Below are 25,554 nucleotides of genomic sequence, written 5' to 3'. Positions count from 1 at the left end.
AGTAACATATTTTTAAGTTCCTGTATTTTATGATCACAACCCCATTATTTTTTTCTCAAAAAGCTGATTAGGATTTTTACTTTCCACGTGTTAGCAATATATTGGATATTCACCACGTAAGCACGGTGACGTGGAGAACGAACAATTTCTCCTTTGGAGATACAACGGCCCATCAGAAGCCCAAAATCTCACAGCTCTCTCTCCCAATCGACGGTTCGTCGGCCGGCGGCGGAAAGAACATTCTCTCTATCCTCTCTTCCGCGGGAATCGCTTGTTTATGAAAAATTAAGTTAGAGATGGAGGCTCGTCATGCATCTCTCGGTCGACGAACGGTATTGATCTCTTCCTCTCATTGTGAATATACAAAGTTGTTGAATATTTGCGGTCTGATTTTGTAAAATTCAGCCATTAATCCGATCATCGTATGCTTAATTGTGTCATTTTCTGCAGCTGGAAGACATTCGACAGAAGCGCGCAGCAGCAGAGAGAATGAGCAAGACCTCATCCGGACCAGATCTCGCCAAAAACCCTACCGGTATTAGCTCTGTTTTTACATTTTTGTTATACTATGTTTTTATTAATTTTCATCTTTTTATTTGTTGTTATTGTTGCATTTAGATGCTACTGGTATGAAGAAATCGGAAAGTGCAAATCGACTTACGGAGGTATCAATCTTTTTTGCTAGTTTTCAAAGGGAAAACGGATAAATTTGCGCTTTATATGTTCTTCTTTGCACGATCTAAGCACTATGTCTTGGTGATTTCGATAATATAATGGCAGAATGATATCAGTGGCTTGTTATCTCAATTGAAAGACATGCAACAGAGGAATACAGAGCTCGAGGAAGCGAACAAGGAATTCACCTCATTGGTATCTTAATACGCAACAGATATATATACAATAAATGATGAACCATTTGATTATGTGTATTTATGATTAATTTCTTTCAGCTTCAAAAGAAAGAAGTGGAGAACAGTATGATGCAGAGGCGACTAAATGATCTGGTATCGGTTTAACGTAAATTTATGAATTGCTTGATATGTTTTAACTTCAGTTTTTGCAATATTTGGCAATCAAGAGACTTTGGCGGATTTAATGATCCTATGATTTCAATTTGGTATTTGTATGCATGTCTTCTAAGATATTTAAGCGTAAAATAGTCATGGTAATAGATTACTTATGATAATTATATAGATATGTTATATCATGATATCCCAGTATAGATTTGAAGGCCAGTGGACATCTGGGTGAACAACTGCTTCTGCTTTATATTTTCAGGAACAGAACACAGTTCCTTCACTGAGAAAGGCACTCAAGGATGTTGCGATGGAAAAAGATGCTGCAGTTGTTGCACGGGTATCAATTTGCACTTCTAGTCTATCTGGCCACTACAGATTCCCGATTCTCATCTTCTCCTCCCTTATACGTTTACAGGAGGATCTCTCTGCCCAGCTTCGCACACTGAAAAGACGTATAAAAGAAGCAGAAGAAGAACAATATAGAGTAAGTCAGTGGCAGCCCGAGTGGCTGATTTAACAAACATTAGCTCCCCTGCACCCCATTGTTTTATATGCTTATGATCCTCTTGCATTAGGCGGAAGAGGATGCAGCTTTATTACGAGCCGAATTAAACGCGTTGCAACAGCAAGCAATGCACAATCCTTCAGGTGGTGTCAATGCGACTGGGTATTCAGTTGATCAGATGCAAGTGATGGAAAAAGAATTGTCTAATTTGAGGTCTAAGCTTGAGGTCAGCTTGTCATGTGACTTCTTTTGCTTGTCTGATAAGATTATCGTCATCTAAATCTCATATTCTATTTTGTTTTTGGATATTTAAAGCAAGAAGCAATACTTAGACAACAAGAGCATCAAGTTTTAGTAGAGGAGCAGGCCCGTACATCTGCTCTCATTATTCAGAAGCAAGAGTTGGAAGAAAAACTTGCCTCTGCCTCTAAAAGGATTTCAGGTATCACCATTGCTATTCTGGGTTTTAAGCTGCAGTGGTTCGATCTCCTCGCCTTAGGAATTAGTTAGTCATAATAGTACATGAAACCTAGACTTCTGAACTGATTACCTGAGGTGGAAGACTTTATCTTTATGAAGAAGATACGAAGCTTTTTGTTTTTCAGCTGGTGGATGTAGAGCCTTTGTCTGTTTGAAACATTCCCATGTTTTCGTATCTGACAAAGCTTTTTCATGTTTTTCATCTGGGCATTGTGACACTTACAATTTACAAATATTCCTCCGGCTAATTAGTAAAATCATAATGATGTCTACTATAACCTCTTCATAGAGGAACTTCCAATGAAATGATTTTTGTTTCCCGGGCTATAACATTTTTAAACAATGCAATTATGTCCTGCTTCTAGTTGCTGTGTCACTATTGTTTTTGACCTCTTTTCTCTTTCTATTTGCCATCAATTTTCTTTTTAATTCTGCCTGTCCTAGTGCAGAAAACGAAACAGAACAGGGGCACCAGAGGGCGTTCACACTGGTATGAATTTTTGGATTGATCCTGTTTAGTTCTAGAAAATACATGGTTCCAACTAACTGTATGGCAAATCAGATGTGATGTTGCATAGAAGATGAATTTTTCTTATCCCTGCAATTAGTTTAAATAGGTTGATTCTGATTGATTTTGGTTTTGTTTCTTAAGTTTATCATCCATTTGTGGTTTCATGGATTTGCGGTTTGCATCGATCTAAACACATATGCTACATATGATTGCAGGAAGACAAGGAGAGACTTGAGAAGCAATTGCACGATATGGCAGTAGCTGTTGAGAGACTAGAAACTAGCAGACAAAAACTTCTAATGGAGGTGAATGATTTTTGTTTGCTCATTTAGCATCAAGAACTACAACTCATTTTACATCAGTTTCTGTCTACAGATTGACTCCCAATCTTCGGAAATAGAGAGATTATTTGAAGAAAATTCAAGTCTGTCATCTGCTTATCAAGAATCACAAGGACTTGTAGCAAACTGGGAGAGTCAGGTGTTTTTTTTTTTTTTGGCTCATGTTTTACTCACATCCTTGTACCGTCATTCACTGGTTAGCAGGATGACCGACTGTATCCTAGTTATCTCCTACTATTAGGTGAACGAGACCCCTGTCTCTTTATTTAAGGATTTGGGGCTACTTTTACCAGCAACACGCCATGTCAATAAATCTGTACTACCACCTTTTGCATTGCTTTGCATTTTCATTAGGTTGCCGATACATATACCTTCTTGAAAGTTCCTCTGACATTCAGATGCTGTGTTACACATCCTGTTGAGATGTGGCATTCTTTATTTATATTTTATAGTCCAAATTCTGAGTTTCCTTTTATGTGTTTCCTACAGGTTAAAGCTCATATACAACAAAATGAGGAACTTCGCAACACATTAGACAAGCTGCGGATGGAGCAAGCCAGTTTACCAGGTCTGAATGATAAAGCTTTCCAGGCACTTTCTGGCTCCAGCAGAGGTGATCATACAATTGAATCTCAATACAATGCTGAATATATTTCCTTAAAGGTTTGCCTTTGAAACCATTCTATTAGTATTTCTTTTGTTCTTAGCATTTCTTTTGTGAATCAGTGCCCTTGTTATACCCATTAGTTCCTGTAAGTACGTCTACCTTTGGGGTAACCTGCGTGTTTTCTTATTTTCACTTGTAATAGGGACAGCTAGCTAAAGAGCAAAGCAGAGCAGAGGCTCTATCTGCGGATGTATTGCAGCTCTCGACTCGCCTCCAGCAAGCAACACAAGCATACAATGGACTCATGCGCCTGTACGTTTTATCCTCTACCCCTTCATGTGTGCGTGCGTGTGCGCATGCTTATGATTTTCTGAAAGTGTTGTGTGCTTTTCAGCTACAAACCTGTGTTGCGGAACATTGAGAATGGTCTTATGAAGATGAAGCAAGATGGGTCAGTTACTGTACGGTAACCGCTGAATAGTTTGTGTTTTTATGTGATGATTAGAACACTCCATTTGTTGAAGGATAATAGTTCTTTTGATAATGTGGATAACAAAAATGATCAGAGATTGTAAGGTTTTTTAGCTGATATCACGATTTTTATTTATATTCATTTGTAATTGTACGTATTTAAGTATGTAACCGGTTGTTTGGAATTTCCTTCCAAGCAGCGAAAGTTTAGTCGACTTATAGCACGTGAGAGTGGTGTACTATGTGTACATGTAGAATTTTTTGTTTTCCAATGGCTAGTATATATTTATAATTACAAATATATCATTAAAATGTGAAATTTATTTGGATCTTGATTTGTTTGTTGTGTGTGAAAAATAATAAGCTTATTAATTTGGACTTAGATGGAGGTGGATAACCTTCAAATTCTCCAAAGTCCAAACAACCGCTGATATACAAATTTCCAGGGGAAATTACGAAATCAACCGCTGATAGTAAACTATGACGAAATTACGAGTAGAACTTGACTCTTGTCTTGCATCCCCCCAAAACGAAAAGAACTCTTGCTGTGCTTGTTTGCACCCTCACGCAACAGAAGCTTTAGAGGGTGTTTGGCTAAGCTTATTTTAAAGAGCTTAGAGCATCCCCAGCGCTCGTGTCGAGCGCTGGGTCGACGCGGGGCGAAGACGGGTGTGCCGCACTGGAGACGCGGCGTGATGCGAGGCGGCGTCGAAGGCAAGACGCGGGTCGTTGGCGAATTTTGGCGAAATCGTGCGCTACACGCGCCGATTTAATAAAAAAATAAATAAATGAAGAGTGCGAAAAAAGAAGAAGAAAGAAAAAGAAGCAGTGCAACAATGGGGGAAAGATGAGAAAAAAAAGGTGGGTTGGGGAAGAAGAGGGGATGTCGGCTGGGTGGGGTAGGCTTTTAAAATTTTCGTTTTTGGTTTGCTTTTGATTTTAATTTTTGTTTTTGTTTTTTTTGTCTTTTAAAATCCCAATTTTTTATTTGATTTTTTTGAATTTTCACCTAATTTTTAATTGTTGTAATATTTTTAATTTTAAAATTCTATATTTTATTTTAGCTTTTCACGTGCATTATTTTACACAACATGATCATCGAAGACGAAGAGGGTGAGTTGGTCTCGTTTTTGTCCGATTGAGCCCTAGGAAATTATTGTAATTTTATTTTATTATCGTATTTTAATTGTGTCTTTAATTTTTATTTTAATTATTGTAATGTTGAATTTTAATTTTAATGAAATTTGAAATTTAAAATTAAAAGTATAGAAATGTGAATTTTGTGGAAATGGGGATCTAAGCACCCACCTAAGACACAATGCATTGGAGAGGGGTGTGTCTTAGGTGGGGCCCACTCCTAAGACACCCCTCTAAGACACAAGCATTGGAGATGCTCTTATAAGATGTAATTTTTAAGAGCTTATAAGTTGTCAAAGTGTTTGGATAATTGAGCTTATAAGCTAAAGAGAGAATTTTTTGTTAGAGAGAGAAAATCGAAGAAAAATAAACTTGAATTGTATATAATGAAAATAATAAATTATAGTTGAAAAATATTTGTAAAATGATTGTTGCATATGAGATTATAAAAAAATAAGTTGAGGTTGATGAACTTATTTTTTGGGGAGCTTATAAGCTATTTGGGAGCTTATTTTGCCAAACACTTTGGAGGAGCTTATAAGCTCCTAAACAACTTATAAGCTGTTTTGAGGAGCTTATAAGCTCAGCCAAACACCCTTTTAGTTTGTTCTTTAATTGCCCTTTAGTGTATTTTGTGGGGCAATGGCCTAAAGAGTATTTGATCCAAGCACTTGGGATAATATTGATACTCAAATTAGAGATATTTTGATAGAGAATGGTCCCCAAGAGAGTATAATCTCACATTTCAACTTGGTAGATATTTTGCGTATTCTTACATGTGCATAGCTATCTCAAATTTGCTACAACTTCTCGAAGCTTCATTTATTACGGGTTCTTTTTTTTCCTCTTCTCCTAGGGCCCCCGAAATGTCAGGGCCGACCCTGTTTGTTGCGCATACCCTTCAAGTAACCCACAATGTTTACTAGTTATTCTTCATATTGAGTTAGTACTACATTTTGTTCAATCATGTTATAATATAATATTAAAATAAATTATATGTTACAAGTCAAATACTCAAATGAAACTTAACGTAAAAAACCATTATGAAACTCATTTTGCAATAAAGATTTCCAACGCTTCCCCAGGTTTCTAGCTACCTATATATATATGTGACCTATGCTGTTTCGAGAAACATCAACCCCGAACCAAAATGAAGCTCCTATTCCTCCTCTCTTTGCTGCTCTTTGCGGTGGCCAGCAGCGGCGCCGCCCCAATAAAGAAACAAAAACTAGCCTCACCACCGAAGCACACTGCGCCCTCTCCCCTCCACTACCCTCACGGCCTCGAGCACGCCCCTCCACCCCATCACGGCGGCGCGCCGGTGCCTTCTCCTCTTCCCCATCACGGCCATCATTCACACTCCCGAAAGCATTCTCCTCCGCATCACGGCCACCCGAAGTCTTCTCATCCGCCTCATCACGGTGATGAGCGCTCACATCATCATCCATCACCGAGTCACCGCCGCCGCCGCCACCGCGGAAGACGCAGCCACAAGCATGCGGCGGCGCGCCGTCAAAGGCATTCACCTGCACCACGAATAGTCTGAGTAAACCGCGCGAGCACTTTCGCTTCATCAATTCAGAGGGAGACCAATAAATCTAAATTTTGCTACAACTACAATTAATAACTATTGCTTGATTAAAAGTTTTTTTTAAATAGTACTCTTAAATTAGTTATCAAATGTGTAGTGTGTAGTTTATAATGAGCTTCTTCAACTTTAAAATTTCAATTCACGTATTGATTATAAGTTGTAGCGTTTGAAAATTGCATGTTGTAATTTGAAAACTTGAAAGGCGTTTTTCTAATTAATGAGTACTTACAACGATTTACCAGTAGAAATGTAAAATATAAAAATAAAAATCTAATTCGTATAGTATCCACCTTTTAAAATGGGTGCCTCAAAAATAAAGTTTAAGATGGGGTTATAGCCTATAGGGACAAAGTGGTATATTAATAATATTTTAATTATTTTATTTAAATATGAAGCTACAATGAGTAAAAATAAGTTATATTATTATATGAAATCAAAATCACCCTATTTATAAAAAACTATCCGGCCCAAAAATTGTAGGCCTGCAGATAGCCCGAAAAGCCCACACTTTCAAAGGGCCACAGCTTTTCTGATGCATATTTTTAATAAGTTAGTATATTAATTTCTGAGCATTTTATGGAAGCAAACTCTCTTTCGACATTAATGATTGCAATTTTGGAATCTTGATGCGTTCAAAACTGAATACCACATGCTTCTTGCTTTGCTTAGAGATGCAAATTATATCTTATATTTGTATAATCATATCTTTACATGTTTATTTTCGATTTTCAACTGCAATTTGTTAATTTTTTTTCCTCAAGATTTGTTGTCAGCACAAAGCCGACCAATGGAAGTTTCGATAAGACTCCATTATTTATTTTTATGCACACTGGGAGTGGTTGATTCATTCAGTATTATTAGTATTAATTGGTATACATCTTTTAATTAAGAGTTGTAATTATATGAGTGCATATTATTCGATCAGTTTTCCCTTCCTCTTTGTTTCGAATTTACCAATTCAAAATAATTAATTTGAAATATTACAAAAGTAATAATGTGAAATTATGAATTATCCATGTTGATACCTCGAAAATCATGTCTTAACATAAGAATACATATGAGTGTATAGAATATAAACTGAAAGTTATGAATTCATGTAATTAATTGTATTGTGATGACAATTTGGGAATGCTATAGGTTTTGCCAAAAGACAATGAAACATAGCTAAAATATTGTCACTTGATAATACTACTAATATCAAAATGAATCGGTTTCACAACATAACACATGCATATAAACATAGAATGGTTTTACATGCACAGGAGAAATAATCCCAAATAGCTCATTTGTTTAATTATGAGATTATCCATAGATCCTATTATCATTCAATTTGTATATTACATTTTTTATTATGTTATTGTGGAAATTTGCAATCGTTATTTTTATAATGAGAGTAAAAAAATTCGTAAAAAATCACTTCTTTCTTATTGTATTCGTTCAAGCCTCCTTTTATTTTTCTTTATATTTTTAACACAGTCAAGCTTTAAAACTTTGAAACGCGGAGCCTTGGATTTTTTTTATATACATATTGATATCGACATTGAAATGAAATTAAACGAAAACGGAATTAATTAAGTTGGAAAGACATCCCTAAATTTTGAATTGGGGAGCAAAAGCAGGCAGTTGAGAGAGAGAAGAGGAAGAAGGGGAAAGTGGAGGGGTCAAGTCCAAAAATCTCAATACACAACCACACGAGCGCACCGGATTTATCGACTGCGACGATGATTTCTTTGTTTTAATTATTACCTTAATCCATTGTCTCGCATAGGCATAGGATATAGTCGCCTCCGCCTCATCTCCCATTTTTATTTCTCTTTTTTCTCCAAAATCCAAATCCTCATTTCATCCCTGCCTAAATCGAGATTCCTCTCTATCCACCCACCTATTCGCTTCTCTCCATGAAGAGCTGACGAATTTTCTCGATTTCTTCGGCCCAGTTGTGTTAATTAGGAAGCTAGGGTTTGTTATTTGGGTTGATCCTTTTTTTCCTCTTTAGGGTTTGTCGCGGAAGATATTTGAGGGGAGGGAAGCTATGGCGGCGAATGGGCAGGGGATAGAGCCTGCCTTGTTGGATGACATAATCAATCGGTTGCTGGAGTTCCGCAATGCGCGGACTGTGCGTCAGGTGCAGCTCTCCGAGAACGAGATCCGTGCTCTCTGTACTACGTCGCGGGAAATCTTCCTCTCTCAGCCTAATCTTCTCGAGCTAGAAGCTCCGATAAAGATATGCGGTATAACATTCGCCTTGATTTCTTCGTTTTCGAGTCGTTTGAATTGTTTGACGTCCTGGGTGTCGTTATTGGGCTGGGACCTCTTATGAATAATTGATGATGAATTAATATAGGGTCAAAGTTTGGGCCTTTTCTTGATGAGAACATGGTTCATGAGTTATGATTTTTATTTTTTAAAGCCTTTTTTTTTTGTTATGTACGTTTCATGCGCTGTGGACTTGCATGTGATTTGATTGTGCTGTTTCCTGAAGAGTTAGATGGTTTGGTTGTCTGATTTTATGTTGTAAGAGGTTGGATTTAATGTGGAAACAAAATGTATTTTTCCTTAGCTGCATTCCTTGCAATCACTCACTTGAAATGGAATTTGGCTTTGTAAGAAGTGCGTTTCCGTCTTATTTCAAATCTTAGCACTTATTTTCTGGAATTTGGTTCGTACAGAGCGCATTTTCTTCTTGTTTTTTTGAAATTTTTGGGCGCACTTATTTTGTTTTGTATCGAATTTCATGAGCAGAACCATTTGGCCTTGAGCCCACATGCATTACATATTTTACCAATGTTGCATTTGATTATTCAAAATCGCTAGATGCTAGTTATGAGTTGGATGTTGTACTTCTGCTCTAGCTACACTGATGGCGAATACCTGCGTTTAAGAGTTTGTCGTCATATCTCATTCTAAGGTGACTTCGTATGTTCTTTTGCACCTTTTGTCTTCATTTTCGGAAGTATACACTTGTCAAGGTTTGGATACTTCAGAGTCAGTGTTCTCATTTATGTTTTACAAACTAGTGGTTTTCTCCTGTCTCAAGTTTGAATGTGATTTTTATTCAGAATTTTGGTTGGGTGAATCTGATATCCCCTGAATATGTGTTCTATTGGCTGGATCGAATCTCCATCTGAATGAGAGGTAGAGGAAATGCCCCCATATTGCCAAAATTTAATGGCTCTACTGAATGTTTGAAACATGTTTTTTCCCCTAAATCTTTTAGTTTGCATTAGTCTTCCACCATGTTTGGTGAAATGTTAATTGTAGTCAGGGTTGGCCCGGAGCAAGGGCAGGAGGGATGACTGCCATTGATTCCCAATATCTTGGAATTTCTACACACACACACACACACACACACACACACACGATGTGAAATCAAATGAAAATTCTCCCCTACATGTTAACTAGAAACTAATCTAAGCTATGATTTTTTTAGATTAACTGATATTACTTAATGATGATTTTATGTATTCCTTTTATATCTAATTGGTGCTGTAGTAATAATTAATAGATATGTTTAAATTATGGGATACTATCATGTTTATTGCTATTAAATTTTAGTTTAATTATCTTTATCTCTGTCATGTGATTCATGAAACTTATTTGGATGTACAATGTTGTCTTTATTGAGCATATACACGTTTCACTCCTCTTGCTTTATGTTTGAAAACTTTTTGAAAATGGCAAACACCATATTTAACTATTGATGTTCCTGGTGTTGTCACCGGATGTAAGAAACTAAGAACTTAAGATTGTCGCAGTATCATTTATTGTTTCTTGTTAAGACAGTAGCAAATAGCTGCTTTAATGAAAATTTTCAGTGCTCCTGTTATTTAAAGTTAGCCTCCAACATACCTTGGAGAAATATCACTTAGCATGTATGATGGGGCAAATGTTTTTTAAGAGAAAAAATAAAGTAAGAGATACCGTCTTTGTGTGTGTATATGTGTGTTATTCTCTTGTTATTTTTCTAGTCTAACTGAGAAAAATGTGATTGAACATGTGTATTTTTTTATTTTTATTTTGTATTTTTGGATTTCAGGTGACATTCATGGGCAATATGGGGATCTTCTAAGGCTATTCGAATATGGGGGTTTTCCGCCGGAGGCCAATTATTTGTTTTTAGGGGATTATGTGGACCGTGGCAAACAGAGTTTAGAAACTATATGCCTTCTTCTTGCCTACAAAATCAAATATCCTGAGAATTTCTTTCTCTTAAGAGGAAATCATGAATGTGCTTCCATCAATAGGATATATGGATTCTATGATGAATGTAAACGTCGATTCAATGTTAGACTCTGGAAAGTGTTTACTGATTGTTTTAACTGCCTTCCTGTGGCAGCTCTTATAGATGATAAGATACTTTGTATGCATGGTGGGCTCTCTCCTGACCTGACAAACTTGGACCAAATAAGAAATTTACCTCGTCCATCTGATGTCCCAGATTCTGGTCTGCTTTGTGATTTACTTTGGTCCGATCCCAGTAGAGAAATTAAAGGTTGGGGAATGAACGATAGGGGAGTATCATACACTTTTGGTGCAGATAAGGTGGCTGAATTTTTGATGCAACACGATATGGACCTAGTTTGTCGTGCTCACCAGGCATTGCTTTTTCTTTTTCTTTTGATTGTTTCCCTTAATTCTCTTTTATGCTATTTCTGCCATCTAACTGGAGACTTTCTTGACCAGGTTGTGGAAGATGGATATGAGTTTTTTGCCGATAGGCAGCTGGTTACAATATTTTCTGCTCCCAACTATTGTGGCGAATTCGATAATGCTGGTGCCATGATGAGTGTTGATGAGAGTTTGATGTGCTCTTTTCAGATTCTGAAACCAACTGATAGAAAGCGGTTCTTGTAAAAGCTAGTATGATAACACCTGTCTCACTCCTTAACTGCCCAGGTTTGTGGTGATTTTGTTTTCTAATCGTCTCTTTTACTTCCTTATACCGCTCCCCTCACCCAAAAGAAAAGGAAAGGGAAAAAAGAATAAATAACATAGTTCACATGAACACATGGAACTTTTCTGGGAATTGATGATTAGTTGCTAATAAAGAATTCATTTATCACTCAAAAATCCTTTAAGATCCTGAACCTGCATAATATGGCACTGGCAGCCTCTCTCTCCCCCCTTGTGTCTTTGTGGTTGGATGACAGATTTACATGCTAATTACTGTCGCATCTTATACTGTTACTTGCTTCAAGATCTACTTTTCTTTTTTGTTGGGTTTACTGGATAATATCTGATTTTGTCTACTCCATGAAAGATGTCTTAATGCTGACCCCACTTTCAATTTCTTTAGGTTTGAATTTCACCTTTATGGGATTCTCTTGCAAAGAAGAATAACTTAATCAAAAGCTACAGATATTTATGCAAAGAATAACTTAATCAAAAGCTAAATACTAGTTGATAGGAACTCATAAATTAACCTATTATGGTCGGATAGGTTGAAAAAGGACTTGAGGATTTGTAACCTGCTATTAGGTTCAGTGCTGTAGAAAGATGTTGAGGCTTATGCCTTGAGGCCTGTCTCGAGATGAGGCTATGGGACAATGCCTCAGGGCTTACGCCTTTGTGGATACTGGTGAGGCCTACACCTTTTCAAGCTGAGGCGTAAAATGCCTGAAGGCATGAAGCTCGCCTCACCAAAAAGCAGCATACAAGGTTTTTGGGCTTAGTTAAGCCCTTTTTTTGGCCCAACTAATTCATCAACAATAAAAATTGAATGCCCGATAAATATTAAACACAAACACTAAACCCATCTATAGTTAAATACTAATTATAACCCTAACTAAACATAAATGAAAAGGAATTAAGTAAGACTTCTACAAGATTGATTATGTTGTGCAGTAATGGGGTTTACAAGAAGAAATTTGTGTATGAACTGAGTATTTACTACTGCATGCTGTACGGGCGTTTTTGGTTGGTTCTTATTCAAGTATTGATCATGAGATTTGTCTTTATCATTTTCCACGAATTGTACATCATGTGTTCTTTTACCATGTACAGAGGTCTGGTCATCTCAGACTAAGCCGGCGGCTTAATCTGTGTAGAATGTAGAGACGGGAGTGTTCCATTGCCATCCAGGGCGATTTAGGTGATCTTGTTCCTCACTGCCCTGAGGTTTTCCAGAAGGACTTATTTAGAAGGCTGTAAGCTCTGTATTTTTAATTTTCTTCAGACTTTTTTCTTTAATTTTCTCTATACGACTTTATGATTTGACGGTGTAAATACACTTCTATATATCGCAATTACAATTGTAGATTGTTGCTGCTTTTGTGAAGTTGATGTTCCAATTTTCTATCTCCAATTTATCAATTTCTGCTACAACTTTGTAGTTTGTACAACACCTGCTCTTTTTTTTTAGGGGGCTATTTTTAAAAATATGTATAGCAAATGTTGCACTTGATTAACTTTTCTGTGACATTTCAGTTATGAGTATGGACGAATTTTCTTTTTAATCTAGGTTCCACAATATTAACAAATTAGCTGCGATTATTATTTTATTGTTGCACTTTCTGCAGGGTGTTTGGATAGGCCCTTATTGAGGAATTTATAAAGCTTATGTATTGTATGAAATATATTCAATTTAAATGAATTTGTGCTGGAAAATTCAATTAAAAAAAGAGAGAAAATAACGTGAGTTAATGAGGTTTTTTTTCTAGGGAAAATCATATCAAAGGTTGTATAGAGAGAAAATAACGTGAGTTTATGAGGTTTTTATTTCTAGGGAAAATCATATCAAAGGTTGTATACATATCTTGTCTCTACGTATGCTAGCTTAAGCTTGACTCTGTTCATCATTTAATTATTTTCATATCTAAAATTTAATTGATCTTTCTTTTTCTTTGTCAATATCGATTTGAAGTATTTTTTAAATTGTAAATTAAGTGTTAGAATATTTTATTTATTATTTGCCAATGAAATCTAATTCAAATGGCAAACTGAGCATTCAAAGACTCTCATTTATAAGAGGTATTGAGTTCAATCCGCTTGTGCGGTGTAGTTTTTCCATCTTTGGCTTAAAAAACGAAAAAAGAACTTCATGTCTAGGGTTTACTCTTTCATTTATAAAAACATTTGGCTTAAGGAATATTTGTGCAAACTATAAAAACATATATATGGCTTAATTGACCCTCTTATAGTAATTGACTTTGATCAATTTATTGCATACAAACCAAGCCAACAAACATACATATAATATCTGGAATCTAAACTACGTAGGAATCGCCTCTATTTTTGAGAAATTACGGCGGCGGCGAAAGTACTCAGTACGTGTAGGGAGAGCCGTGATGGGGCGGAGGAGCATGTGGAGAAGGTGGCGGATGGCCGTGGCTGGTCGGAGGAGCATATATTGGAGTAGGTGGCTGATGGCTGTGATGGGGCGGAGGGGCATATATTGGAGTAGGTGGCCGATGACCGTGACGGGGCGGAGGAGCATATATTGGAGTAGGTGGCCGATGACCGTGATGGGGCGGAGGAGCATATATTGGAGAAGGTGGCGGATGGCTGTGACGAGGCGGAGGAGCATGCTTTGGAGTACGCGGCGGAGAAGGTGGCCGATGGCTGTGATGGGGCGGAGGAGCATATATTGGAGTAGGTGGCGGAGAAGGTGGCCGATGGCCGTGATGGGGTGGAGGAACATATATTGGAGAAGGTGGCTGATGGCTGTGATGGGGCGGAGGAGCATATTTTGTAGTAGGCGGCGGAGAAGGTGGCCGATGGCCGTGACGGGGCGGATGAGCATGTTTCGGTGAAGGGGGGCGGTGGCCATGGTGGGGCGGATGAGCATGTTTCGGAGAAGGGGGGCGGTGGCCGTGGTGGGGGGGAGGAGCATATGTTGGAGGCGGAGGGTGGTGGTAGTAGGGTGGAGGTGGTTGATGGCCATATAGTGGTGGCGGGGAGGATTGTTCATTTCTTGAGGCGGCACAGCTCATCGCCGCCGCAAATAGGATCAATAAGAGGAGGAATGGTAGCTTCATTTTTCCCAAGGGTGGAGGATGTGTTGTGCTTCAAATCGACTTAATAACATGTATTTATAGCAAGACACGATATATTTTATTTTTATTTCAATTACATACAAAATGTGAATTCCTTTTGCTGTTGTACATTAAGTTTCATTTCAGTATATATATTTGTAAACCGATTAAAATTATAATGTAATGAGGACAAGGTAATATATTATACTACCCATACTTCAATTGAAAAATAAAAGATAAAATCAAACTACATCACTACTTAACAATTTAACATAGCCATCCTAAAATTAAAAAAAAAAACATAGCCATCCTAAATGAAATGATATATCAGATAAATTGACTACATATCAGACAATTAAGATTAGAGATTTATTTTCAATTTGAATATTTATAAGATCAAACACTATCTCCTATATATTCAAGAAAAATATACAGTATGTACATGTTTTATTTTACTATTTGTGATGTATAAATATGATTAAAAAAAATAAAAACCATAACAGGGATGACAAATTGAAATTAAAATTCGAAGATAATCTGTATTTCTTTTAGTAGATTGTTTTAATTGTTGACAATAAGTGCTCTTTTTGTATTCCAGAAAATAAATTAACGAGTATAATGCAGTATAATTGAAGCATGCTTAGAGCACCCATATCGCCGAGGCTCATTTTCCGGCCTTTGATGTGTATTGTTCATATTTTAAAATTGTTATGCTTTAATGAAATTTAAGATACACATTGAGGTGCTTTTTGATGCAGGAATTGAAGAGTTCGATGTCGACGGAGTCAAGTGAAATAAATTAGAAGAAGAAGAGAAGTTTGGTGCAAAATTAGAAGATTATTATTTCCTCCGTTCACCAAAAGTATTACACTTTTAATGAGCACATGTTTTAATAAAATTAGTGATGATTTTTATATAGTGAAGAAAGGGATCCATCAAAATTTGAAACGAGTGTTTGAAAACGACTTAAGAATGATTTTTTTGTAAATAAGGAGTGTTTGTTAGGATAAAAGATAAGAAAAAAATGGTGGAGTTATTTTTTAAAATAGAAAATGCCATAATTTTTATGGACACTCAATCTAGCAAAAATGTCATTTTTTGTGCACGGAGAGAATATTATTATTGTTATATAATAATATATTATATTTAGGCCTTCAAAGTGGCGAGCCAATTCTTGGGTTAGGGGTATAATTAAGCTTTTAATTTTGGGCCATGAACTCATGGCAGTTGGCATTAATTAGAATAGGCTAAGTAGTTTAAGAGGGATACTTTGACTTTGGCAATAGCCGCAATACATAGCGCTTGGAGTTTGGCGGTTGGAGGAGAATTTTGCGTAGCTAATTGATCTTTTTCGGAGTTTGAATTATCGTTTTAATTAGAATTGTTGTAGTTTGAATTCACGTATTTTTTTTTTATAATATTATTCTTATCTATACATTTCAATTTGTTTAATCTGATTTCTTGAGCCCGGTCGTCTTAGATTAATTCAGATTAGTGTCAATTAGTTCCTTCAATTTGTAATTGTTGGAATCGGATTGATAGTAGAGAATAAATTGATAGACGAATTATTGCTTGTGTTTCTTGAGTAATATGTCTAAATCGGGTCTCTTCATCTTAATGCTATTGAAACATTAAATTTAGGTTTGACATTTTTAATTAGGTTATGTTTTAATAAGGAAAATAGTTGGACCTGACATCTACAGCTAACTCTTGAGAAAGTAAGTGGGAATTGGGGCACGTCCATTGCATTCATAGTATCCACGGTATCCTATAACAGTGGTTGGTCCATGAAAATTAATTTATCTTTGCGTCTATAATCAGAGGAGTGACCAATGTGAATTTATTCGGAATCAAGTCCATTTTATTCTTGATTAATTTTTTATTTGCTATATTACTTGTTTTCTTAGTTTATAATCAATCTTGCTACACTAAACTTGATATTTAGGAAATTGAGTGCATACCCGTTCTATGTGATTCGATCCTACTTATTCCTATTGTTATACTCATTTAATTCTTGGCAAGATTGCAGGAATTATTCGGTGGTAAACGACGTCCACCAACTTCGACAATGAGCCTCCCGATGCAGGCTTGGGTAGAGTCGGGCGCAAAAGGCGCTATATATTTAGAAACATTAAGCTGCATTCCCAATAGTAACATGAGCAACAGGTGGCTGACATTCTTGTAAGAAGGAGAGCTGAAGATGACTGATTTTCATGTTTTAAATTTATGTAATCGTCTTATTTAAATTTGTATAATTTAAATTAAATTAAAAGTAAAAAAATTTAAAATAATTTATATGAGTCAACATGATGAGTCAATATTTGACTTATAAATAGGTTCGGAGCATGAATGAATCAAACATTAACTCAACCAAATGTAGATGGTGTTAGAAATGATTCCAAAAAAGATGTTTGTCATTAAAATACACAGACTATATATAAATGATAAATAATATTGTTTGCCATAAATACATATATTGCAGTTAAACGGTCTTTAATGGGAGATGGATAAATATGTAGTATATGTGAAGTCAGCATGCAAGAAATTCAAATGAGTTTTTGTGGTTGAGGCTTTAAATCTGCATGAAAATACGGATCGTGCTATGTTCTCTTCCTTGAAAGCCAACCTTTATTTCCGCAGCCTACATTTCTGAATTCACAATTTCATAAGAATCTACAACATTTTCTATTATTGGAAATTTACTTTCTTTCTTTTTCTTTTATCATACGTAGGTCTTTTTTGGATGATATGAAAATTCGTAGTCGCATACTAAATGCATATTTGGTAGATCTTTATTAATTAAGAGGGCTTGAGATAAAATCAAAACCTTATTTTATTTCGCTATTTTTTTTTTTTTGAAAAACAACTTCACATCATCCTAGAGATAGATCAATTTTAATGATACAATAACTATTCATTGTATTACTTATCTTACTACATAATTATGTGTGGCTAAAACTACCACGTTAGCATTAAATATATTAAGAGTTAAATGAAAAATAAAAAAATAAATGTGACTAAATATTTTTACGTACCTACACATAATTGAATGTCATTAACTATTTAAAACTGTCTAATGAATTTACCTACACATATTTAATTATGTGTGAGTATATTTCCACATATAATTATGTGTCACAAATTATGCGTGGCTAAAACCCGTGTAGTGATGTTACTCCATTTTACAGTGATATATGTATAGGAAAGAAAAGAAAAATGAAAAAGTTGATATATGTTACTCCATTTTACAGTGATGGAAGACCAAACACAAACTTGGAAAAACAGACTGGACTATCTCAAGGTGAAAAAAAATCTTATTAAATAAATTCATCATTCAACTTTGTACTTGGATTAGTTGATGAACCGTAGATTTTTGTGATTGTACCTAATGAGATATATATACGATCGATGTATATGAATTCAGATGGATTATAGTGAAAATTATACATGAATAAATCCTAAAATTTATGAATTCGAGATGAATAAAATGAACAGTCGCATTCAACTAATGTAAGTGTTTATTCATGTAATCTCATTTTTCACAAAATATAATCTTAATTTCTCACTTGATGCACATATACACATTGTATAAAATAATTAAGAATTATATTTTCAGTCTTTAAACTTTGAAGATCTATGGTGAATTCATGACTTTACTTATGAATTCATACATTTTCATGACGATTCGTAATGTTTCATAGCGAGTTTAGAGTGAATTCATTTTATAGATAAGTGTGACTTTTATAATAACAACTCCATATATATTAGTATAATTTTCTTTTTATAAAATCGTCATTTTATATTTTATATGTATTGCGGTGCATATGCCCCTCCAACCAAAACTAAATATCCCATGAAAAATAGCTTTTCAAAATCATGAACTCGAAATATAGATAGTATTGATAATGATAATTAAATGTATTGTGAGTGGAGATAAGGGCTAACCATGTGATATAAAGTTACCAAAAGTGGAGAGTGGCTAATTTTTGTGGACGTCCTAAAATGACAAAAATTGACTATTTTTTGTGGACGGAGGAAGTATATATATTTTTATGCTGAATCACTTAATGAACTTGTTCACAAGCTAATGATTTGAATATTATCAAGCTCAAATTTTGTTTGTTTATTTATTAAACTTCACTAAATAATTTTGAACGAATTTTTTTTTAGTCCAACTCCGAATAATATATGCAAGCATGTTAGTTTATTTACCATCCGAGTGGTGGTGGAAGGGCGAATGTTTGGAGTGTTTTGGAGGGATGATTAGGATTGAGATTCAATTAATTTACAACATTTGATGTTCATTTCATGTCTTTATTTTATTTATTTTTTATATTTTTTTTAATTACAATTTTGTATGCTTTAATTTAATTTTGTGATTGTGATTATTAATTATAATTTATTTTATTTAATTAGGATATATAGTTATTTTTTCATTATTTAATTTTACTTTTATTAACTAATAATAAGTTGATAAATTTAAAGTTATAGTAGTATATATTTTTTTTAAAATTGTAATTTTTTGAAAAAAAAAATTTAAGTATTATATATAATATTATACTAATAAGTTTTATTTTTATAAAAAAAATACTCATTTCGTCCCACGAATCTTGACACGTTTGATTTTGGCACGAGAATTAAGGAATTGTAGATTGGTGTTTTAAGTGTGTAGTTAATAAAGTATAAAAGTGATAAAGTAGGAGAGATAATGTAATAAAAGTGATAAAGTATGAGAGATAAAATAATACTCCCCTCGTCCACGAAAGAACTTCCTATCTTTCCTTTTTAGAACGTCCACAAAAGAACTTCCTACCTATTTTTGGACTATACCCCACCACTTATAATCCTCTTACTTTTCACTTTTCACAACTCTCAATATTAATTATAACACATTTTCACCACTCCCAATACACCCAATTACCTTTTATCCACTCTCAATACACTTAACAATATTTTTTCTTAAAACCCGTGCCACTCCCTCCTAGGAAGTTCTTTCATGGACGGAGGGAGTAATTATTACCTTATTTGGAAATGAGATGATCCAAAAAGGAAAACGTGTCAAGATTTATGGGATGGAGGGAGTATTATTAAAATAATAGATATAAGAATGAGACACAATAACACACATAAAATTATTTCACCGAAAAAAAACACATAAAATTGTAGGGACGTGGATATCCCTAGTGATAGGCCGGAAAATTTAGCGTGTCGGACAGACTTAACTCAGGATGCTTTACTCTTATATACAGGGCTTTATAAACCAATATTTACATAGTTTTTTCCAAAAATATTCTAATAATTAAAATTAATTATATAGAAACAATTAACATATAAAAATTTTCAAATATAGCACGGGATCACTTTTCGGACGCCTAACAATCTAATTGACAATCCGACTGAAACTGAATTTTTGGTCCCCGAATTCCCCACTCCCAATTGTTTTAAATATGCACACTTGTACAATACCAATATTTAATTAAAAAATTAACGTACACAAATACAATAAAATAAACTCGCGACTAACCACCGTTGACTAATCAGTAATCAAGTTGTGATTAGGTATCGCAGAGAGCATACAAAATACTAATGGAGTCTTTTCCAAAGCTCTATTGTCTGGCACTAGTTCAGATGCTTTGTGCTGACTCCAAATCTTGAAAAATTAATCAAACATATGCCAGTTGAATATAAAAATTAAACATGTAGAAATCAGATCATACAAATATTAAAAATAACACCAGACTGTGCAAAAAATTGCATCTCTAAGCAAACGCATGTGGTAGTAGATTTGAATTTTGATCATATCAAGATTGCATAAAGCTTCAATCCCATTTTCTCATCTGCAACTTCAACAAAATCACAACTATAAATGGCGAAGGACCAAGCGTCGCACCTGAGTTTGCGCCGCAGATGCTATCTGCTTCTCTTGCTGTCGTTTTTCTCCTCGTTCCTGTTCGTCTGTTGGTCTTACTTCTCCAACGGCTGCCACACCGATGTCCAGATTGTAGTCGAGGCAGATAAGAGGGAGTCGAACCTTCTTGCCTTTCAAGCTGCATGGAATTCGCTTCAATTACCTTCCGGGGCACCTTCAAGATTGCTCAAGCTAGCTGTTTTCGTCAAGAAATGGCCTGACAAGCACCATGCTGGAGGGCTGGAGCGCCACGCCATGACTCTGCACCGGGATCTTGCCAGAAGGGGCCACGAGCTCCACGTGTTCACCTCTGCCTCAACTAATGTGACCTCAATGAAGAATTTACATTTCCACCTCTCAAAGCCAACGGCTGCTGGTTATCTAGACCAAGCCACAATTTGGAAGCAGTTTCAGGTGGAGAATTCTACTGGAAGACCTTTTGATGTGGTTCACACAGAGAGTGTAGGGCTGATGCATTTTAGAGCAAGAAACCTCAACAACATAGCTGTTAGTTGGCATGGCATTGCATATGAATCCATACATTCTGACATCATTCAGGAACTGCTGCGGGCTCCTCAAGACAACCAGTCGTCTATTTTGGCAGAAAGGGTAACCAAGGTTATCGAAGAAATACGATTCTTCCCACGTTACGCTCACCATGTTGCAACTAGTGATCATGTGGGAGATGTCCTGAAACGTATCTATATGTTACCAGAGGAGCGCGTTCACATTATTTTGAACGGTGTTGATGAGGGGATTTTCAAGCCGGAGGCTTCTAATCTCAAGTTGGCATTTGGGATTCAAGAATCTACATCGCTAATTCTTGGAATCGCGGGAAGGTTGGTGAAGGACAAGGGACATCCCCTGATCTTTGAAGCATTGAAGCAAATCTTCAACGAAAGTCTCAAGTTCAAGGAAGATGTAGTAGTTCTGGTGGCTGGAGATGGTCCCTGGGGTGACCGATACAAAGAGCTTGGATCCAACTTGCGTGTTTTAGGCCCGTTGGACCAAGCTCAACTCACAAAATTCTACAATGTTATCGACATTTTCGTAAATCCAACACTACGTGCTCAAGGTTTGGATCATACCTTGTTAGAAGCCATGCTTGTTGGGAAACCATTGATGGCCACGAAACTTGCCAGCATCACAGGTTCTGTGGTCGTCAGCCAAGAAATAGGATACATGTTTTCACCAACAGTAGACGCGCTGAAGAAAGCTCTGTACGATGTGTGGAAGGATGGAAGAGTTACTCTCCAGAAGAAAGGTCAGTTTGCCAGGGAAAGGGCCTTGAAATTGTTTACTGCCACCAAAATGACTGCAGCTTACGAGAGATTATTCTTGTGCATTGCTGAGAACACAAAGGTTAGAAATGGTTACTGTACTTACAGATATAATTAGAAGATCAGACTGTGACAGAAGATCAACCTTGCTCTGGAGGTACACTAAAGACCCTCTCATGAGTCCCGGTGAGGTAAGGGAGACATCCGATGGAGTTTACTCAATTTGATCCCATGTCAGAGGTTAGGTCTAACAATGTAAGTACACATATTTGAACTGCTAAAAGGAATTAGAAGCACGCGTTAATTGACAGACCTGAATCTTGAGCAGAAGAAAGAGTCGAAGAACATATGATAACACCAGGGTATATATATGATGTCTCCATAAGGCCAGTTTTCTGCTTCTTCTGACTTCATCCGTTTCATGTAAATAAATAGTCCTTATTGGTGTACGAGTGAGCATTTCTAAGTGTGTTATCCCTTTTTCTTGAATTGGTGGTGAACCATAGTTAGTCCAGCAGTGAAGGTGCAGCATCTATAACAATTATCATTTAATCTTTCTTTCATTTCAATTACAGTACCAAAACTATAGGTATTTAACAATCGTCCAAGAACAAACCAAAATAAGGCATCAGCCTTTATCTGTACATCCATAAAACTCTCAGAAAATCATTTATTGAAAATATGTATCCCAACATCAAGGCTCACAAATGCATCATAAAAGTTCTCGCCAATTATGGCTAAACAAATACAGAAGAACCATAGCAGCCTAATAATATGGCTCAACTCACAAGTCCAGAAAACATAACTGGGGAACTCATGATAAAAACTCCAAGTTCTGCCACAGTAGGCTGCAAATACAACCCAAATCTACATCAAACTGCTCCAAAGCTTCAGGATTCCTGCATTGCATGCATAAACAAAAATAAAGAAAAGAACTGCTGAATAAAAGGATGGACCACAATGAAGAAAGAGACAAGTATAAATTCTTGGTTCATCGCTAAAAAGGGTGTCATTTGATGATCCACATAAAAACCATGTCCAAAATTTATGATTTGCAGTCATTACAATTTTCATCTTTCTACTTTCCGAAAGCACAAAGGTCAAGATTAAATTGCAGCAACACGCTCATCAGACCAATCATGAATGATAGGGAACATTTGACCTAAACATTTCTCAACCTTATATTAGCTTAATAAAAGTTACCTAATAATAGACAGGGATTCACATGCTTTGGACCTTCAAGACAGAGTCTCAATAATAAAGCGACCCTGCATGACAAAGAGTGTCAGATCTTTTATTTATGAGGTTTCATCTAACAGGCATTCAGAGAGAAGCTCAAGCATTCTGACAATTATACCTTGCCACCAGTTTCCCCTCGAAGCGCCAGTTGAATTATTTCCGCTGGGATCATCTACTCCACCATATTTCTTGTACTGATACAGTAATAAGTACAACTCTGTTATATAAGTTTGTAAACTCAAAAATATAAATTGTTTTCTAGACATAAACATCTCACATCTGTATCTGGTCGTGAGGTATGAGGACTTGAAGAATTAACATACATATCCTCTTTTGCTCCATAGTAAAGAGATGAACTCAGAGGGGATGGTCCAGGTCTTTCCTGAAAGATAGAGTCCATTTCTTTGCTATACACGAAATTACTCTCATTTTCCTTGCCCTTAATCATATTACCTGAAACAGATAAGTGATGTGGATTTTCTTCAGATGTGTGAAACACTTGCAATTCATGTTCTCTCTGGACTCAGTATAGATGGAAATTATACTGGTTAGTTATGTTGGCAGCCAACTAGGTCGAGGTGTTCTTTAGCATTACCTACCCATGTAGTCCTAGAATTACATAAAAGTTTTTTTTTTTCCTTATTTTCTTGAAGAAAAATCTCTATGTAGTCCTAGAATTACATAAAACTTTCTGGGCATTATGAAACAATAGCTTCTCAAAAGGTGTTTGAAGTACCTTTTTTGCAATCCTACATACCATATTCAAGTCAGTCTTCAAATTAAAAGCTCTCTGTTCTTCTTCTTTTTACAAAGAATATTTAATTAGCTTCTCATGGGCAGATTCTCTGTTATGAGTTTTAATTGCATTAATGTTGACAGATATCAGTAGCTAATATCCAGTCCTAGAATATATTAGACTGGTGTGGGAAAAAGCAAGTGGCGTGGAGGCTTCCGTAAACATATTCAAAGTATTACACAATATTCAAACATCTTACCACAACATCTGTCATATATGTTCTGCAGTCTCAAAGTCGCAAAGTGAATAAAATATGGATGAGACTACATCTATAAACTTACCCTGAACTCCAGTATCCAATGACTGACTCCCATGTGGCGTAGTTCCTTGTTGCTCATTATCATTGGACTTAGAAGTGGAGTAGTTCCTTGCTGCAACCTATTTAAACTTACATAATGCATATGAGAACAAAATCCCTCAAACATTGAGTGCTAAAAGGAATACAACAAACTAGATTTCACAGAGTGCAAAAGCAGCATAATTGATACTACTATATACTACTTCTCATGATACAAATTCTTAACACGAAACTTAAACTCAAAGGAAACAACATAAATCAGAACCTCATTCAAAATTTTATAAGTGAAACAATTCAGTCATATCCATTTCATCCCTACAACAATCCCCTAATGAAGCAATCAATAAAAACAGAAACATAAAGCACTCAACTCTAAAATATAGCTTCCAAAATATTCAACCCAACCCTTCCTAGTATTGATGAGGCAAAGATCATATCAAATTTGATCATATTTAATTAACATTCGGCTTGATAAATCCTTTCTGCGAGGCATGATCAAACCTCTGATACATTATATTTCCAAAATTCACTCTGATAAACGATGGAAAATCTCATCCAAACCACGTACGTACATTTTATCAGCCCAAACCGGGTAAATTAACATTCAACCTCACATATCCTAACGCAATCAAGCAATAGTTTTCGAAAACAAAAAACAAAAAACAAAAAATAACCATGCAGCGCAACGAAAACCATACCGCGGATGGAGCTGCAAAAATAGACGAGAAAATTCCATTGGCGGCAGAATTTGGGGATGAATCTGTGGCGCCGAAGAGATCGTTGGTGAATGAGGAGGCTAGTTGATTGTTCTTCTCCATTAGTGCGTCGCGGTGTCGGAAGTTGATGATTGTGTGTGAAAGCGGTTACAGAAAACTGCAGTGGTCAACAAAGGATCGGATTTTTCTTTTCAGAGAATAAATGGCGGCAGAACACGACGACGGCACTCCACGCGATCGACTTAAAAAAAGAAAAAAAGAAATAAAGGTATTTTCGAATTTTTCTTCTTATCACACATTAACTTTTTCATGCCGCAACCTAGTATAGTAAAGGACTGTCATCGTATTTGACACGGCTAAGCAACATTATTAGTTTAGCACAATCTGTTCGATACGGTCACGCGAGATTAGTATCGCATGCTCCTCCCTCCGTCAACGATATCGTTTTCACATTTGTCATATCGATATGTCCGCGATATTGTTTTCATTTTTATTTATAAAGATAGGGTTCATAAACTTCCACTCACAACAATAATGGGACTCAAATTTCACTCACTACAATATTCACTATTATCTACTACTATCAACCACTTTTGTTAAAACTCGCGCCGTCCACAATGTGAAAACGAGATTGCGGACAGAGGGAGTATAATTTATTGGTTATCAAATAGTAATTGTAATT

The 25,554-nt window shown here is 35.9% G+C and overlaps 4 protein-coding genes across 7 annotated transcripts; 3 read left to right on the top strand and 1 right to left on the bottom strand.

Moving 5' to 3' along the window:
* The first annotated feature begins 122 nt into the window (after window positions 1–122).
* On the top strand, window positions 123–4,158 carry LOC130991978 (uncharacterized). 2 transcript variants are annotated; one of them, XM_057916417.1, is made up of 15 exons: window positions 125–332; window positions 451–535; window positions 619–665; window positions 781–870; window positions 951–1,004; window positions 1,279–1,356; window positions 1,435–1,503; window positions 1,595–1,750; window positions 1,840–1,966; window positions 2,454–2,494; window positions 2,731–2,820; window positions 2,891–2,995; window positions 3,346–3,519; window positions 3,666–3,775; window positions 3,858–4,158. In XM_057916417.1, exons 1-15 carry the CDS (start codon window positions 297–299, stop codon window positions 3,931–3,933), a joined length of 1,338 nt encoding a protein of 445 aa, XP_057772400.1. In that variant the 5' UTR covers window positions 125–296; the 3' UTR covers window positions 3,934–4,158. The 2 variants fall into 2 exon arrangements, with proteins under 2 accessions (XP_057772399.1, XP_057772400.1); XM_057916416.1 differs by having other exon boundaries at window positions 123–332; window positions 3,666–4,158.
* A 3,893-nt stretch (window positions 4,159–8,051) lies between these two features.
* LOC130991977 (serine/threonine-protein phosphatase PP1 isozyme 2-like) lies at window positions 8,052–12,939 on the top strand. 3 transcript variants are annotated; one of them, XM_057916413.1, is made up of 4 exons: window positions 8,052–8,893; window positions 10,699–11,258; window positions 11,346–11,558; window positions 12,666–12,939. In XM_057916413.1, exons 1-3 carry the CDS (start codon window positions 8,695–8,697, stop codon window positions 11,514–11,516), a joined length of 930 nt encoding a protein of 309 aa, XP_057772396.1. In that variant the 5' UTR covers window positions 8,052–8,694; the 3' UTR covers window positions 11,517–11,558; window positions 12,666–12,939. The 3 variants fall into 3 exon arrangements, with proteins under 3 accessions (XP_057772396.1, XP_057772397.1, XP_057772395.1); XM_057916414.1 differs by having other exon boundaries at window positions 8,094–8,893; window positions 12,710–12,939; XM_057916412.1 differs by having other exon boundaries at window positions 8,094–8,893; window positions 10,699–12,939.
* Window positions 12,940–20,501: 7,562 nt separating this feature from the next.
* Window positions 20,502–22,312, top strand: LOC130991975 (uncharacterized). Its single transcript, XM_057916409.1, has one exon. It carries the CDS (start codon window positions 20,502–20,504, stop codon window positions 21,939–21,941), a length of 1,440 nt encoding a protein of 479 aa, XP_057772392.1. The 3' UTR covers window positions 21,942–22,312.
* Window positions 22,313–22,364: 52 nt separating this feature from the next.
* On the bottom strand, window positions 22,365–25,237 carry LOC130991976 (uncharacterized). Its single transcript, XM_057916411.1, has 6 exons — window positions 24,855–25,237; window positions 24,140–24,236; window positions 23,340–23,515; window positions 23,181–23,256; window positions 23,027–23,091; window positions 22,365–22,722 (listed from the first exon to the last, which is right to left on the bottom strand). Exons 1-5 carry the CDS (start codon window positions 24,972–24,974, stop codon window positions 23,075–23,077), a joined length of 486 nt encoding a protein of 161 aa, XP_057772394.1. The 5' UTR covers window positions 24,975–25,237; the 3' UTR covers window positions 22,365–22,722; window positions 23,027–23,074.
* Window positions 25,238–25,554: the final 317 nt, after the last annotated feature.

Source organism: Salvia miltiorrhiza, chromosome 7, assembly GCF_028751815.1.
Source record: "Salvia miltiorrhiza cultivar Shanhuang (shh) chromosome 7, IMPLAD_Smil_shh, whole genome shotgun sequence".
Taxonomy (NCBI): domain Eukaryota; kingdom Viridiplantae; phylum Streptophyta; class Magnoliopsida; order Lamiales; family Lamiaceae; genus Salvia; species Salvia miltiorrhiza.
This window is presented reverse-complemented; position numbering and strand designations above follow the sequence as displayed.

What these genes read in the sequence shown, in the direction of transcription:
- LOC130991978 (XM_057916416.1), top strand. Translation starts at nt 297, where the DNA reads ATGGAGGCTCGTCATGCATCTCTCGGTCGACGAACG. An exon ending in CATCTCTCGGTCGACGAACG is followed by an intron (nt 333 to 450) that starts GTATTGATCTCT and finishes CATTTTCTGCAG; the next exon opens with CTGGAAGACATTCGACAGAA. An exon ending in TCTCGCCAAAAACCCTACCG is followed by an intron (nt 536 to 618) that starts GTATTAGCTCTG and finishes TGTTGCATTTAG; the next exon opens with ATGCTACTGGTATGAAGAAA.
- LOC130991977 (XM_057916412.1), top strand. Translation starts at nt 8,695, where the DNA reads ATGGCGGCGAATGGGCAGGGGATAGAGCCTGCCTTGTTGGATGACATA. An exon ending in AGCTCCGATAAAGATATGCG is followed by an intron (nt 8,894 to 10,698) that starts GTATAACATTCG and finishes TTTGGATTTCAG; the next exon opens with GTGACATTCATGGGCAATAT.
- LOC130991975 (XM_057916409.1), top strand. Translation starts at nt 20,502, where the DNA reads ATGGCGAAGGACCAAGCGTCGCACCTGAGTTTGCGCCGCAGATGCTAT.
- LOC130991976 (XM_057916411.1), bottom strand. Translation starts at nt 24,974, where the DNA reads ATGGAGAAGAACAATCAACTAGCCTCCTCATTCACCAACGATCTCTTC. An exon ending in TTTTTGCAGCTCCATCCGCG is followed by an intron (nt 24,237 to 24,854) that starts GTATGGTTTTCG and finishes AAGTTTAAATAG; the next exon opens with GTTGCAGCAAGGAACTACTC. An exon ending in CCTCACGACCAGATACAGAT is followed by an intron (nt 23,257 to 23,339) that starts GTGAGATGTTTA and finishes TTACTGTATCAG; the next exon opens with TACAAGAAATATGGTGGAGT.